At 49.1% G+C, this 16,203-nt stretch overlaps 1 protein-coding gene across 1 annotated transcript; it reads left to right on the forward strand.

Annotated features, from left to right (window-relative positions):
- Nucleotides 1-3,380: 3,380 nt before the first annotated feature.
- LOC112809059 (regulator of G-protein signaling 12-like) lies at nt 3,381-9,672 on the forward strand (the record flags this gene model as incomplete). The annotated part of the gene is made up of 7 exons (XM_025852389.2): nt 3,381-3,534; nt 4,035-4,214; nt 4,449-4,602; nt 6,325-6,401; nt 8,458-8,652; nt 8,994-9,067; nt 9,549-9,672. Coding segments are annotated over exons 1-7 (828 nt in total), but the record flags the coding sequence as incomplete, so codon positions are not given.
- Between the last annotated feature and the right edge of the window lie 6,531 nt (nt 9,673-16,203).

A 16,203-nucleotide genomic window follows, 5' to 3' on the forward strand; every position in this document is an offset into this window, starting at 1 on the left:
TTGTCCCTCTCCTCCCTCTGTCCCTCTGCCCAATGGATAAGTGGATAAAATATTTTTTTCTCATGTGTTTTTTTAATTATGTTATGTTAATCACCATACATTACATTATTAGTTTTTGATGTAATGTTCCATGATTCATTGTTTGCATATAACACACAGTGCTCCATTCAGTACATGCTCTCTTTAATACCCATCACCAGACTAACCCACCCCCCCACACCCTTCCCTCTAGAACCCTCAGTTTGTTTCTCAGAGTCTATAGTCTCACATAGTTCATCTCCTCCTCCGATTTCCCCCCTTCATTTTACCCTTCCTACTATCTTCTTCTTTTTTTATAACATATAATGTATTATTTGTTTCAGAAGTATAGGTCTGTGATTCAACAGTCTTACAAAATTCACAGCGATCACCATACACATCCTTCCCCAATGTCTATCACCGAGCCACCCCATCCCTCCCACCCCCATCACTCCAGCAACCCTCAGTTTGTTTCCTGAGATTAAGACTTCCTCATATCAGTGAGGTCATATGATACATGTTTTTCTCTGATTGACTTATTTCGCTCAGCATAATATCCTTCCAGTTTCATTCACGTCATTGCAAATGTCAAGATTTCATTCCTTTTGATGGCTGCATAATATTCCATTGTATATATATACCACCTCTTCTTTATCCATTCATCTGTCGATGGACATCTTGGCTCTTTCCACAGTTTGGCTCTTGTGGATATTGCTGCTATAAACCTCAGGGTGCACGTACCCCTTCAGATCCCTACATTTGTATCTTTGGGGTAAATACCCAGTAGTGCAATTGCTGGGTCATAGGGTAGCTTTATTTTCAACTTTTTGAGGGACATCCATACTGTTTTCCAGAGTGGCTGCACCGGCTTGCATTCCACCAACAGTGTAGGAAGGTTCCCCTCTCTCTGCATTCCCACCAGCATCTGTCGTTTCCTGACTTGTTAATTTTAGCCATTCTGACTGGTGTGAGGTGGTATCTCATTGAGGTTTTTGTTTGGATTTCCCTGATGCCGAGCGATGTTGAGCACTTTTTCATGTGTCTGTTGGTCATTTGGATATCTTCTTTGGAAAAATGTCTGTTCATATCTTCTGCCCATTTCTTGATTGGATCACTTGTTCTTTGGGTGTTGAGTTTAAGAAGTTCTTTATAGATTTTGGATACTAGCTCTTTTTCTGATATGTCATTTGCAAATATCTGCTCCCATTCTCTCAGTTGTCTTTGGTTTTGTTGACTGTTTCTGTAGCTGTGCAAAAGCTTTTTATCTTGATGGAGTCCCAATAGTTCATTTTTGCCCTTGCTTCCCTTGCCTTTGGTGATGTTTCTAGAAAGAAGTTGCTGCGGCTGAGGTCAAAGAGGTTGCTGCCTGTGCTCTCCTCTTGGTTTTGATGGCCTCCTGTCTCACATTGAGGTCTTTCAACCATTTTGAGTCTATTTTTGTCTGTGGTGTAAGGAAATGGTCGTTTCATTCTTCTGCATGTGGCTGTCCAATTTTCCCAACACCATTTGTTGAAGAGACTGTCTTTTTTCCATTGGACATTCTTTCCTGCTTTGTCAAAGATTAGTTGACCGTAGAGTTGAGGGTCCATTTCTGGGCTCTCGATTCTGTTCCATTGATCTATGTGTCTGTTTTTGTGCCAGTACCATACTGTCTTGATGATGACAGCTTTGTAATAGAGCTTGAAGTCTGGAATTGTGATGCCGCCAGCTTTGCTTTTCTTTTTCAAACTTCCTCTGGCTATTCAGGGTCTCTTCTGGTTCCATACAAATTTTAGAATTATTTGTTCTATTTCTTTGAGAAAAGTGGATAGTATTTTGATGAGGATTGCATTGAACGTGTAGATTGCTCTAGGTAGCATTGACATCTTCACAATATTTTTTCTTCCAAACCATGAGCATGGAATGTTTTTCCATTTCTTTGTGTCTTCCTCAATTTCTTTCTTGAGTATTTTATAGTTGTCTGAGTACAGATTCTTTGTCTCTTTGGGTAGATTTATTCCTAGGTATCTTATGGTTTTGGCCCTATTGAGTAGGTCCCTGGCTGACGGTACTACCTCTTGTTCTTTTTGCTGAGGTGATTTTTTTCGTCTTGTCATTTTGTCCAGAAGAAAATAGATGAATGAGAGAACAAAATGCTAACAGGTTTACAATGTCCCCAGCAAATATACTGTATACAAATCAGAAAAAACCTTCCAGTAAGTGGTCGCTTCTCTATTCAGAGAGTTGTTGCTACTCTCTTCTTCGATCTCCTGTTGAGTTCGTAGGTGTTCAGAATGGTTTGATCCCTATTCAGCTGAATTCCTGAGACCAGACAAAATCTAGGTCTCCTACTCCTCCATCTTCCTCCGAGTTAAGTACCTTTAAAACACAACAGTGCTGAACCTACAATGCAGGCACTACCTGCTGGAGACGTGTAAACAGGCTCCTCTCTGTGTCTTCTTAATTGGAATATAAGGCACGCTGCAAAGCTCTGGCCATAGGTCAGGGAGGGCACACTTTTCTGTGGTGTCCAGATACACTGCACAGTCTGGCTGGAAGCACTGATGATCTCCTCTGTTGCAGGGTGGCTTCCGAACAGAATTTGTGCATAGGTTCACCAGATGTGCCTCTTCAGATGCCAAAGTCCACTTTCTCTGTTACTTTTCAGGATTCCACTCCGGGGGGTGCCGGCTTCTCCCAGGATGGAGGGCTTGCCCAGGTGCAGCCAGGTCATGGGGAGGGACCCTCATATGATTTCTAAACGCTTCTTTTTCAGGATAAGTTTCTGAATATATGTGATATTTAATGTTGCCTGAACATGGTGTGCGTAAAAGCCCTTGGCGTTTATCAGCACATGTGTTGAAAGGGGGACTGAGATCCCCAGACAGAAGAGCCCCTCACAATGTCCTTTGTACGGCCTCACTGCACGCACCACACGCACCGGCCGCTAAGCCCCCCAGTGCCGGTCCTGGTCCATGCTGTAGCTCACTCGATGCCATCTGTGGTCCTCCAGCCACCACACCTGAGGCCTCTTATCTGCTTGCCACGCTCGGTGCTGCACGGACTGAGCTCCCCCTTTGCTGGGGCTGCGTGTGTGAGGCGCTGAACACGCACAGGACGGCGCCCCCTGGACGCAGCACCTGAGTCTCTGGAACAGTTTCGTAGCCCACTGAAAAAATCCGGGGAGGAGCCTATTTGGTGAAAACTTTTGTACTGGCTTGGACTTTTATTTATTTATTCAATCAAGAAATATTTATTGGGCCCTAAGAAAACGCATCTCCAGTGCCTGGCCCCGTGTCCGGCTTTGGAATACGGAGTGACACAAGCAGCACCCGTGCACGGGGTGGGGGGGGGCTGTGTCTCTTGCGCCCCGCTCACACACGTGTCCTTCAGCTTTCCTACAGGGCCCGCGAGATCTTCAGCAAGTTCCTGTGCAGCAAAGCCACCACTCCCGTCAACATCGACAGCCAGGCCCAGCTGGCTGATGACATTCTCAGTGCTCTGCACCCCGACATGTTCAAGGAGCAGCAGCTCCAGGTGACTGTGCCTCAGTTTCCCACAGGGACTCCTCGCCAGGGTTCTCTCCTTGTGGGAGAGCGTGCTCGCGAGCCAGCCACCAGACAGAGAGGAGGGGTGCCGACGGGTGTGGTGCGGCCAGAAGGAGCCCCGTGTCACCCACCGGGCTCTCAGGGAGCAGGCTGCAGTGGCCTCTCCTTTGTGTGATGTCACAGATGCGTGGATGTCACGTGCACGTAGGTGCGGAGTTCAATTCTAGGACGTCACTGTGATTAAAAGGGTACGTGGGACCTAATATGTTTTAGAGCCCAGGTCCCACTGGCCCCCTTGGAGATGACTTATGTTGCTAAATCGCACGAATAATGTGGGGAAATGGAGGGAAGTATTTCCAAGGCGGTTCTCACTTCCTTCAAATCTCTGGTTACTCTGGGTCTCATTCTTACTTAACAAAGTAGAGCTTCTCCGGGACTGCACGTTTCTAGCTGCTTCCGGAGCTAAACCGTGTGGCATGTGCTCTGTAGATCTTCAACCTGATGAAGTTCGACAGCTACACCCGCTTTCTCAAGTCCCAGCTGTACCAGGAGTGCATCCTGGCTGAGGTGGAAGGCTGCTCGCTCCCCGATGCGCTGCAGGTCCCCAGCAGCCCAGCCTCCAAGCACAGCGTCAGCTCGGATCACTACAGCGTGTCCACACCAAAAAAGGTACCTGCGCTCCCGCCGCATCCTCTCAGTGAGGGGAGCCGCCCCGTGAGGAGGGAGAGCAGAGGCTGCTGGGATGCAGCGCACCCCCCCCCCCGGGGGGGACAACACAGCGCCCCCGGGATGCCCTGTGCCTGTGGCTGGGGGTGGGGTTTCTGCCGCCCTCGCGCTTTGGGTAAGGTTGAAATCATGTTATGTTAACGTTAACGTTATGTTAACGTCTCCATTGGACGGCAGCTGAGCGGGAAATCGAAATCAGGAAGGTCCCTGAATGAGGAGCTGGGGGATGAGGAGAGCGAGAAGAAGAGGAAAGGAGCGTTCTTCTCTTGGTCAAGGACCAGGAGCACCAGGCAGTCCCAGAAGAAGAAGGAGCACGGTGACCACACAAACGGTTCATGGTGTGCAGATGGGTGGCCGGGAGGTGGCCTGTTTGGGCGCAGATGGGGTGGTGGGGCCGGGCCGGGAGGGCGCATCTCGGGTGCGTAGGGCGCAGTGCTGTGTCCCGGGCATGGCCCTTTGGGGGCGGGCCAGCGAGAGTGAACCAGGGCAGCTTGAGTGCCTTTTGAGAAGGGGGGTGAGGGTGCATGCCAATCCACTCCCCCTCATGTCAGGGCGCCCTGCGGGGGTGGGCCTCACATCCGGTCCTCTCCTGGCCTCTTGTAGGAAACTGGGAGGAGAGGGGCACCTGGGTGGCTCAGTCATTAAGTGTCTGCCTTCGGCTCGGGTTGTGATCTCAGGGTCCTGGGATCGAGCCCCACATCGGGCTCCCTGCTCAGTGCGAAGCCTGCTTCTCCCTCTCCCACTCCCCCTGCTTGTGTCCCCTCTCTGTCAAATAAATAAATAAAATCTTTTAAAAAAAAAAAGGAAACTGGGAGGAGAAGAAAAATACAAGTGTCCTACCTGTGTACCCAGACTGCCTCTTGGTTTCCCAGGTACGCTTTCTTCCAGGTGTGCGTAGGGCTACACGAGCCTTTGTAATTTCTTATTATTGTAAATCTGAAAGGTCACCAGTTCTAGATATTTTCTTCCTTGGTTTCTTTCTTGTGCGTAGCTCCGAAGATGGTGTGGGAGGGACAGGCTCATCCTGGGAGGTGGGTCCGAGGGAATGAGAGCACTTTCTGGATAAGGCAGAGAAACAGCCGCTGACACCAGGCATGAAAAAGGACGAGGTGGACAGGCTTCGGAAGGATTTTCTCCTTGAGGGATTCTCAAGAAAGGGATTGTTTTCCAGGAAATAACCCACAGACTCCAGGCCTGTGGTCCCCAAGTTTGGGGCTTTATGGAGAGAGCACAGACAGGGAGCACCTGCGGGCGAGAGGCAGTGGCCACTCCTGGGACAGGGCCAATGCTGTGCCAGGCGGTCTGGATAGCATTCATCTTATCCCCTCCTCAGAGCAGCCCGCCAACTCTGTCTTCTTGTACCCATGTTACAGATGGCCGTGCTCCTGGGTCGTGCTGTGGGTGGTTAATGCAAGTGTTCTTTCTAAAGGCCAGGCAGACAGACTTGCAGAATTCAACCAGTGAGAGACCGCTGTGGGGGTGGGACGAGTTGTTAGATGGAGGCAAGGACCCCTGAGCACCTGGGAGACAGGACAGTGGGCCAGTGGCTCAGAAGGTCAGTGGGACCCGGGGCTGCTGTCTCCTTACTCCTGGGCCTGCAGCTGCCGGCTGTGGCTCAGCGGCATGACTGGGGAGCAGGTCCCGTGTTCTCAAAGGACCTCTTTGGGTCAGTTTTCATGCTCTTTAGCCAAAGATAGCAGTGAGTTCAGGTGGCGGTGGTGAATGGCATGGTTGTTGGCTCACTTGAGGACTTTGTGGGAAGATGTGAGTTGAGCCGTGGGCAGAGGTGCGGTAATCGGCTGGGATGTTTTCATTTGGGCCCAGAAGCCGGTCTAGGGTCCGGCTATGGCCAAGGGCAGAGCAGAGCATGCCATCTAGCTATGCCCAGGGGGTGCGCCTGACTGTCCACGAGGGGAGGTCGTGCCTCGGAAAGGCTTCTCCATGTCCTTTGTCTGCTCAGCCTGAAGGGTGGGGTTGGGAGATGTGACAGTAAGTGGGGAAAAGTAGAGTTGGTGCTGTTTGGTTTTCTGAGTCACTGTGTTTCCCCATCAAGAACCCCTGCATGCCAATGGAGGCCTGGGCCGCCACGAGTCACAGGGCTCTGTGTCCTCCACAGGGAGCTTGGACCTGGTAAGTCACCACCTCCCCGTCCCCAGGGTCACAGCTGATCGGTGAACTCCTTCTTGGTGTTCAGTCATGCAGAGCCCACGCTCACAAAGCCCCACAAATGCATGCGTTGGATGCAGGGAGCAGGGCTTGGGCCGGGGCCCTTGCCAGCCTAGCGCTCCTGGCTGCGTGGGCACCCGTTTGGCAGATGGGGGAGGACTGCTCCTTGAGTACTAAAGATATTTCTGGAATTACTCTGGATGTCTTTTTGCTCTCATTCATTTGCCATGTTTTGAACTCCCACTAAGAGCAAACAGAAGGCTCTGAAGCCAGGTGCTCTGTGTTTGTCTCACAGTTGGAATATCCTACTAACGCAAACCTTCCTGTGTTTTGTGCTTCTGCCAGTGGGGGCCTGGCTGCGGCGGGGGGCTCCACTTCCCCTCACGCCCTACCCACGTGGCCCCAGTCTCCAGTTAGGGGCCTGCTGGCTGTTGTCTGTGGTCTGATACCAGGTTTGGAAACCCTAATTGTTGCCAGCATCCTAGTCACTTGTCATTGTCAAGCAACAATGTAGCATATTATTCCTTCTTCAGTTACACTGTGTATCGGTTAAAGATGGAGGGGTTTACCCACATGTCAGTTCGGTGTGGCTGCCTGCCAAACCACCCCAAAACTCTGGCTTATAACAAAGACCCTTTATTCCTGCGTCTGCATCCGTAGGAAGGGAATAGTTGGGCCTGTTTTATCATCAGCCTACCACCTACAGACTATGTTTTCCGGAATGCAGTTGGGGTGGCAGAGATTTCCAGACTGTCAGGAGGAGATAGTGGTGGGGTAGGTCACACATGGGAAGGACCTGTGCGGGGGGGCTGTCTGCAGCCAGGGGATGCTGTTGTAACTCAGAGACCACAGGAGACATCGCGGAGAGACCCAGAGTTCTGCTGCACAGATGGGGCCCTGGATGCCCTCTTGGTCCGCCCACTGCCCATCAGGAGCCCCCACATCTGAGTGTGGGTCCTGGTGCTGGGACAGAGCACTAAATAGCAATTTCCTGCACTCCTGGCTTAGTCGATGAATAATGCAGACGCCTCTCCCTGCCCACCTTCCCCCCCGCCTCTCCCTGCCCACCTTCCCCCACCCTGTGGGTGCGTCTCACTGCTGAGCACTTGGTGAACCTGGGCCATGTCCTCACCCAGGCAGAGGTGTCGAGCCTCCTCTGGGGGGAAAGGGCACCCGAGGCCTCAGCCTAGCACTGGCGCTGGCAGAGCGGGCCCTCTGCCAGCAGCTAAAGCAGGATCGCGGTCCCTGGCCTCCCCACACTTACCATGCTGAGCACTGAGTAATGTAGGCATGGTCAAGAACAAACCAACCCCACCCCTCACTGCTTTCTTCTGACCTGATGGCTGGTGTCTACGTTGGGGGGGGGGTACTTACCCCCTCGGGTACATGTTCCTGCCTCTGAGCCCTTGTCTGAGCTGCCCTAGCCCCTCCCTCAGGTCGATGTGCCGCCCACAGTCTGTGCCTGTCAGAGAGGCCTCCAGTCCTGGGAGCTCTGGCAGGAGGGGCTGCAAAGGCCAGGAGAAGCAGCAGAGGGGCCTCCCCACCTGGGTTGGGCCCCAGGCCCTCCGTGGGTGATCCAGCCTGCCTGGTGGGTCCCCAGTGCCACCGACTGAGAGGCAGGAGGAGTGGGTTCCACAGAATGACTCCATCAGCTTCCAGCTCAGGGAGGCCAAGACGAGAGCCCTGAAAACAACATGGCAGGGCCCATCTTATTCTGAGCACGAAAGCTCCTTAAATATGGCCCTTGGAAATGGTTCCACAGGAGATTGGAAGATAAGGCTGGAGGTGCAGACAGACTTTCTCTCTTCTCTCCTGTGTTACTGTAGAAGCCCCAACAACTTTGTCGGCTTCTCGTGCCCAGCCCCCGTGTAGATCTGTCGCGGAGTTTCTGTGTGTACGGAGCTGCGTGTGGCTCAGGGATATGCACCGTACAGCCTCCCAAGGCCCGCGCAAGCCCGCCAGAGCCCTTCCCCCAGCACCCGGCGCACCTGCCTGTAACACTTGTCTCCCGGCTTCCCAGCCGGAGGCCTGCAGGACCTCGGTGCCAGAGCGGGACAAGGCTGCCAAACCCTGCTGCATCCAGCTCCCCGATGGGACGTCTTGCGTGGTGGTTGTCAAGCCAGGGCTGTCCATCAAAGATGTCCTGGCTGGACTCTGCGAACGACATGGCATCCACGGGGCTGCCGTCGACCTCTTCCTGGAGGGCGGGGACAAGGTATGGGGCTGCGTGGACCCTTGGGGCCCTGCCCATGGGCGGGGGTGGGGGGAAGGGCGGGTCTGTTGGTCTGGTCAGCTAAACCTGCCCAGTCACCGTAGGCTGGGGCTGGTTGAAGCCCTCAGGCTGATGGCTCTGCCGCTGGAGCCTGGCCCCGCTGCCAGAAGCCCTCAGCATGCAAATGTTTGCTTCTCTGCAGCTCGGCCTCCTCTGGGCAGCTGGTTTTGAAGCCGCAATTTGCTCCGCCCAGCTGTGCATCCCAGGGCGGTCGGGGGGCGTGTCAGGGGCACGGGCTCGCCCCCACTCTGACGTTGGTCTCTGTTCTCTCCTGCATTGCAAATCCTCTGGTGCTGCATCAAGACAGTAGCATCTTGGACTCTCGGGACCTGCGGTTAGAGAAGCATACTTTGTTTCGGTACGAAAAATGCCCCCGGTTTCCTGAGGTCTCCGGGCCACGTGGCTGTCTCTGGGGGCGTCCTTGCGAGCCCTGCATGCTGGGCTGGGAAAGGAAGGCTGGTACCCCCTTCATGAGCGGGGTGGGGGGTGGCAGCAGCTGCACGCAGCCCCCAGGGACCCATAGAGCCAAGGGGTCACTCTCTGTCCTGTGTCACAGCCACCATAGGGCTGCACCCAGGGGTGCACAGGCAGGACAGCAGAGTGCTGGCCATCTGCTGGGGTGGGGGACACTCTTTGCCGGCTGTGACAGCCCACTGGAAACCTTCGAGAAGCTCCCCCCACCCCCCATGGTTTCCTTCTCATGCTGAAAGTGCTCCACAGCTGTAACCTGGCGCTGACCTGGTGACCCCACGATGCCGCCCCATTGTGGTGCCCTCAAGGAGGAATAGCTAAGTATGTATCCGCAGCAACTCTGTTCATGTGTCTCCTCCTCCAACCAGGCTGGATCTGGTCCCAGGCTGGTCCGTGGGACTCAAGGCCAAGCCCACCAAGCCCGTCACAGAAGTGCTACGGCCCGTGGTGGCCAAATATGGCCTGCACCTGAATGAGCTGGTGGCCAGGCTGGTGAGTGACGTGGGGGCCCCATGGCTGTGTTCCCTGTGCGGACAGACCAGCTCACGGGCTGCTGGACCCTGAGGCTCCGTGGATGGGGGCGTGTAGAAGCAGAGGCCACGAAGCCCTGGTGGGAGGGCGTCCCCGTGAGTGGAAATCCTCCTTGTTTATTGACAACTGATCATTCCCAGCGGGCTCTGGGTGATCGTGGAGGTGTGGCTTTGGTCCAGGGAAACCAAAAGGCGAAACACACCACTAAAAACCCCTGGAATACCGCTGCCATTTGCAGACGTGCTTGGCTGGCTGCATGCCAAGGGTATGGATATGTCCTGCATGTGAGCGGCTGCTAGACTTCTGCTGGCGGCCTCTGGGGAGGGGGGCGCTCTCCCTGACACCTCCCAAGTCCTGTCTGCACCGCTAGATTCAAAACTCTGTCATTTCCAAGCAGGATCCCTGGGGTAGGTGAGTGGGTGAGAGCGGACCACACTTTGGGGCAAAGACACCAGGTTGAGCCGGGGCAGAGTCCCCTGTCCCTGTGTGCAGAGGGTGTTTGTGGGAGATGTCCTGGGTCAGGGAGCCCGCATACCTGAGACCTGGTCTCTGCTGAAAGCACCATGTGTTTCAAGCACACTATCCTCCTTTGCTGTGAAACCTGGTGATTAATGACACAGTGTTCACCTTGTGTTCCTTCTTCAGAAAAATAAACTTTATCAGAGCTATGATTTCAAGTACTTTTAGGATTTTTTTTTTTGAGTATACATGTGAGTGGGGAGGGAGGGTGAGGGAGAGGGAGAGAGATTCTCCAGCAGACTCCCTGTTGAGCAGGGAGCTCCATGCAGGGCCCGATCCCATGACTTGAGATCACGACCCGAGCCGAAATTAAGAGTCGGACGCTTTGATTAAGCCGCACAGGTGCCCAACAAGTATTTTTAGGATTTTATTTTTTATTTATTTTTAATTTTTTATTGTTATGTTAATCACCATACATTACATCATTAGTTTTTGATGCAGTGTTTCATGATTCATTGTTTGTTCATAACACCGAGTGCTCCATGCAGAACATGCCCTCCTCAATACCCATCACCAGGCTAACCCATCCCCCTACCCACCTCCCCTCTAGAACCCTCAGTTTGTTTTTCAGAGTCCATCATCTCTCATGGTTCGTCTCCCCCTCTGACTTACTCCCCTTCATTCTCCCTCTCCTGTTATCTTCTTCTTTTTCCTTTTTCTTAAAATATGTTGCGTTATTGGTTTCAGAAGTACAGATCTGTGATTCAACAGTCTTGCACAATTCACAGCGCTCACAGTAGCACATACCCTCCCCAATGTCTATCACCCAGCCACCCCATCCCTCCCACCACCAACCATTCCAGTAACACTCAGTTTGTTTCCTGACATTAAGAATTCCTCATATCAGTGAGGTCATATGATACATGTCTTTCTCTGATTGACTTATTTCACTCAGCATAACACCCTCCAGTTCCATCCACGTCGTTGCAAATGGCAAGATCTCATTCCTTTTGATGGCTGCATAATATTCCATTGTGTATATATACCACCTCTTCTTTATCCATTCATCTGTCGATGGGCATCTTGGCTCTTTCCACAGTTTGGCTATTGTGGACATTGCTGCTATAAACATCGGGGTGCACGTACCCCTTCGGGTCCCTACATTTGTATCTTTGTGGTAAATACCCAGTAGTGCAATTGCTGGATCGAACGGTAGCTCTAATTTCAACTGTTTGAGGAACCTCCATACTGTTTTCCAGAGCGGTTGCACCAGCTTGCATTCCCACCAACAGTGTAGGAGGGTTCCCCTTTCTCCACATCCCTGCCAACATCTGTCGTTCCCTGACTTGTTAATTTTAGCCATTCTGACGGGGGTGAGGTGGTATCTCATTGAGGTTTTGATTTGGATTTCCCTGATGCCGAGCGATGTTGAGCACTTTTTCATGTGCCTGTTGGCCACTTGGATGTCTTCTTTGGAAAAATGTCTGTTCATGTCTTCTGCCCATTTCTTGATTGGATTATTTGTTCTTTGGGTGTTGAGTTTGATAAGTTCTTTATAGATTTTGGATACTAGCCCTTTATCTGATATGTCATTTGCAAATATTTTCTCCCATTCTGTCGGTTGTCTTTTGGTTTTGTGGACTGTTTTTTTGCTGTGCAAAAGCTTTTTATCTTGATGAAATCCCAATAGTTCATTTTTGCCCTGGCTGCCCGTGCCTTTGGCGATGTTTCTAGGAAGAAGTTCCTGTGGCTGAGGTTGAAGAGGTTGCTACCTCTGTTCTCCTTTAGGATTTTGATGGACTCCTGTCTTATGTTAAGGTCTTTCAACCATTTGGAGTCTATTTTTGTGTGTGGGGTAAGGAAATGGTCCAGTTTCATTCTTCTGCATGTGACTGTCCAATTTTCCCAACACCATTTGTTGAAGAGACTGTCTTTTTTCCATTGGACATTCTTTCCTGCTTTGTCAAAGATGAGTTGACTATAGAGTTGAGGGTCCATTTCTGGGCTCTCGATTCTGTTCCATTGATCGATGTGTCTGTTTTTGTGCCAGTACCATACTGTCTTGATGATGACAGCTTTGGAATAGAGCTTGAAGTCTGGAATTGTGATGCCGCCAGCTTTGCTTTTCTTTTTCAGCATTCCTCTGGCTATTCTGGGTCTCTTCTGGTTCCATACAAATTTTAGGATTATTTGTTCCATTTCTTTGAAAAAAGTGGATGGTATTTTGATGGGGATTGCATTGAATGTGTAGATTGCTCTGGGTAGCATTGACATCTTCACAATGTTGGTTCTCCCAATCCATGAGCATGGAACGTTTTTCCATTTCTTTGTGTCTTCTTCAGTTTCTTTCATGAGTATTTTATAGTTCTCTGAGTACAGATCCTTTGCCTCTTTGGTTAAATTTATTCCTAGATATCTAATGGTTTTGGGTGCAATTGTAAATGGGATCGACTCCTTGATTTGTCTCTCTTCTGTCTTGTTATTGGTGTATAGGAATGCCACTGATTTCTGTACACTGATTTTATAGCCTGCTACTTGACTGAATTCCTGTATGAGTTCTAGCAGTTTTGGGGTGGAGTCTTTTGGGTTTTCCACGTACAGTATCATATCATCTGCAGAGAGTGAGAGTTTGACTTCCTCTTTGCCGATTTGGATGCGTTTCATTTCTTTTTGTTCTCTGATTGCTGTGGCTAGGACTTCTAATACTATGTTGAATAGCAGTGGTGAGAGTGGACATCCCTGCCGCGTTCCTGACCTTAGAGGAAAAGCTGTCAGCCTTTCCCCATTGAGAATGATATTCGCTGCAGGTTTTTCATAGATGGCTTTTATGATATTGAGGTATGTACCCTCTATCCCTATACTCTGAAGAGTTATGATCAAGAAAGGATGCTGTACTTTGTCAAATGCTTTTTCTGCATCTATTGAGAGGATCCTATGATTCTTGTTCTTTCTTTTGTTAATGTATTGTATCACGTTGATTGATTTGTGGATGTTGAACCCGCCTTGCAGCCCAGGGATAAATCCCACTTGGTCGTGGTGAATAATCCTTTTATCGTACTGTTGATTCCTATTGGCTAGTATTTTGGTGAGAATTTTTGCATCCATGTTCATCAAGGATATTGGTCTGTAATTCTCCTTTTTGATGGGGTCTTTGTCTGGTTTTAGGATCAAGGGAATGCTGGCCTCATAAAATGAGTTCGGAAGTTTTCCTTCCATTTCTATTTTTTGGAACAGTTTCAGGATAATAGGTATTAATTCTTCTTTAAATGTCTGATAAAATTCCCCTGGGAAGCCTTCTGGCGCTGGGCTTTTGTTTCTTGGCAGATTTTTGATGACTGCTTCAATTTCCTTAGTGGTTATAGGTCTGTTCAGGTTTTCTATTTCTTTCTGGTTCAATTTTGGTAGTTGATCCATTTCTAGGAGTGCACCCATTTCTTCCAGGTTATCTAATTTGCTGGCATAGAGTTGCTCATAATATGTTCTTATAATTGTTTGTATGTCTTTGGTGTTGGTTGTGATCTCTCCTCTTTCATTCATGATTTTGGGGATTTGGGTCATATCTCTTTTCTTTTTGATCAGTCTGGCCAGGGATTTATCAATCTTGTTAATTCTTTCAAAGAACCAGCTCCTAGTTTCGTTGATCTGTTCTACTGTTCTTTTGGTTTCTAGTTCATTGATTTCTGCTCTGATCTTTATGATTTCTCTTCTCCTGCTGGGTTTAGGCTTCAGTTGCTGTTCTTTCTCCAGCTCCTTTAGGTGTAGGGTTAGTTTGTATATTTGAGACCTTTCTTGTTTCTTGAGAAAGGCTTGTGTTGCTATATACTTTCCTCTCAGGACTGCCTTTGCTGTATCCCAAAGTTTATGGACAGTTGTGTTTTCATTTTCATTGGTTTCCATGAATTTTTTTAATTCTTCTTTAATTTCTTGGTTGACCCATTCATTCTTTAGTAGGATGCTCTTTAGCCTCCATGGATTTGAGTTCTTTCCGACTTTCCTCTTGTGGTTGAGTTCTAGTTTCAAAGCACTGTGGTCTGAAAATATGCAGGGAATGATCCCAATCTTTTGGTACCGGTTGAGACCTGATTTGTGACCTAGGATGTGATCAATTCTGGAGAATGTTCCATGGGCACTAGAGAAGAATATGTATTCCGTTGCTTTGGGATGGAATGTTCTGAATATGTCTGTGAAGTCCATTTGGTCCAGTGTGACATTTAAAGTCTTTATTTCCTTGTTGGTCTTATGCTTAGATGATCTGTCCATTTCAGTGAGGGGGGTGTTAAAGTCCCCCACTATTATTGTATTGTTGTCAATGTGTTTCTTTGCTTTTGTTATTGCCTTATATAATTGGCTGCTCCCATGTTCAGGGCATAGATATTTACAATTGTTAGATCTTCTTGTTGGATAGACCCTTTAGGTAGGATATAGTGTCCTTCCTCATCTCTTATTACAGTCTTTGTTTTAAAATCTAGTTTGTCTGATATAAGGATTGCCACCCCAGCTTTCTTTGTTGTCCATTAGCATGGTAAATGGTTTTCCACCCCCTCACTTTCAATGTGGGGGTGTCTTTGGGTGTAAAATGAGTCTCTTGCAGACAGCATATTGATGGGTCTTGTTTTTTAATCCAATCTGATAGCCTGTGTCTTTTGTTGGGGCATTGAGCCCATTTACATTCAGGGTAACTATTGAAAGGTATGAATTTAGTGCCATTGTATTACCTGTAAGGTGACTGTTAACTGTATGTTGTCTGTGTTCCTTTCTGCTCTTTGCTGCTTTTAGGTTCTCTCTTTGCTTAGAGGACCCCTCTCAATATTTCTTGGAGGGCTGGTTTCATGTTTGCAAATTCCTTTAGTTTTTGTTTGTTCTGGAAGATTTTTATCTCTCCTTCTATTTTCAATGACAGCCTAGCTGGATATAGTATTCCTGGCTGCATATTTTTCTCGTTTAGTGCTCTGAAGATATCCTGCCAGTCCTTTCTGGCCTGCTAGGTCTCTGTGGATAAGTCTGTTGCCAATCTAATGTTTCTACCATTGTAGGTTACATATCTCTTCTCCCGAGCTGCTTTCAGGATTTTCTCTTTGTCTCTGAGACTCATAAGTTTTACTCTTAGATGTCAGGGTGTTGACCTATTTTTTTTTTATTTTTTTTTTATTTTTTTTATTGTTATGTTAATCACCATATATTACATCATTAGTTTTTGATGCAGTGTTCCATGATTCATTGTTTGTTCATAACACCCAGTGCACCATGCAAAACGTGCCCTCCTCAATACCCATCACCAGGCTAACCCATCCCCCCACCCCCCTACCCTCTAGAACCCTCAGTTTTTCAGAGTCCATCATCTCTCATGGTTCGTCTCCCCCTCTGACATACTCCCCTTTTCTTCCTCTCCTGTTATCTTCTTCTTTTCCTTTTTTCTTAAAATATGTTGCGTTATTTGTTTCAGAAGTACAGATCTGTGATTCAACAGTCTTGCACAATTCACAGCGCTCACCGTAGCACATACCCTCCCCAATGTCTATCACCCAGCCATCCCATCCCTCCCACCCCCAACCACTCCAGTAACACTCAGTTTGTTTCCTGAGATTAAGAATTCCTCATATCAGTGAGGTCATGTGATACATGTCTTTCTCTGATTGACTTATTTCACTCAGCATAACACCCTCCAGTTCCATCCACGTCGTTGCAAATGGCAAGATCTCATTCCTTTTGATGGCTGCATAATATTCCATTGTGTATATATACCACATCTTCTTTATCCATTCATCTGTCGATGGGCATCTTGGCTCTTTCCACAGTTTGGCTATTGTGGACATTGCTGCTATAAACATTGGGGTACATGTACCCCTTCGGGTCCCTACATTTGTATCTTTGTGGTAAATACCCAGTAGTGCAATTGCTGGATCGAACGGTAGCTCTAATTTCAACTGTTTGAGGAACCTCCATACTGTTTTCCAGAGGGGTTGCACCAGCTTGCATTCCCACCAACAGTGTAGGAGGGTTCCCCTTTCTCCACATCCCCGCCAACATCTGTCA

The sequence above is a fragment of the Callorhinus ursinus genome, unplaced genomic scaffold (genome assembly GCF_003265705.2).
Source record: "Callorhinus ursinus isolate GAN/ISIS: 27379988/994484 unplaced genomic scaffold, GSC_fseal_2.0 scaffold56, whole genome shotgun sequence".
Lineage (NCBI taxonomy): Eukaryota > Metazoa > Chordata > Mammalia > Carnivora > Otariidae > Callorhinus > Callorhinus ursinus.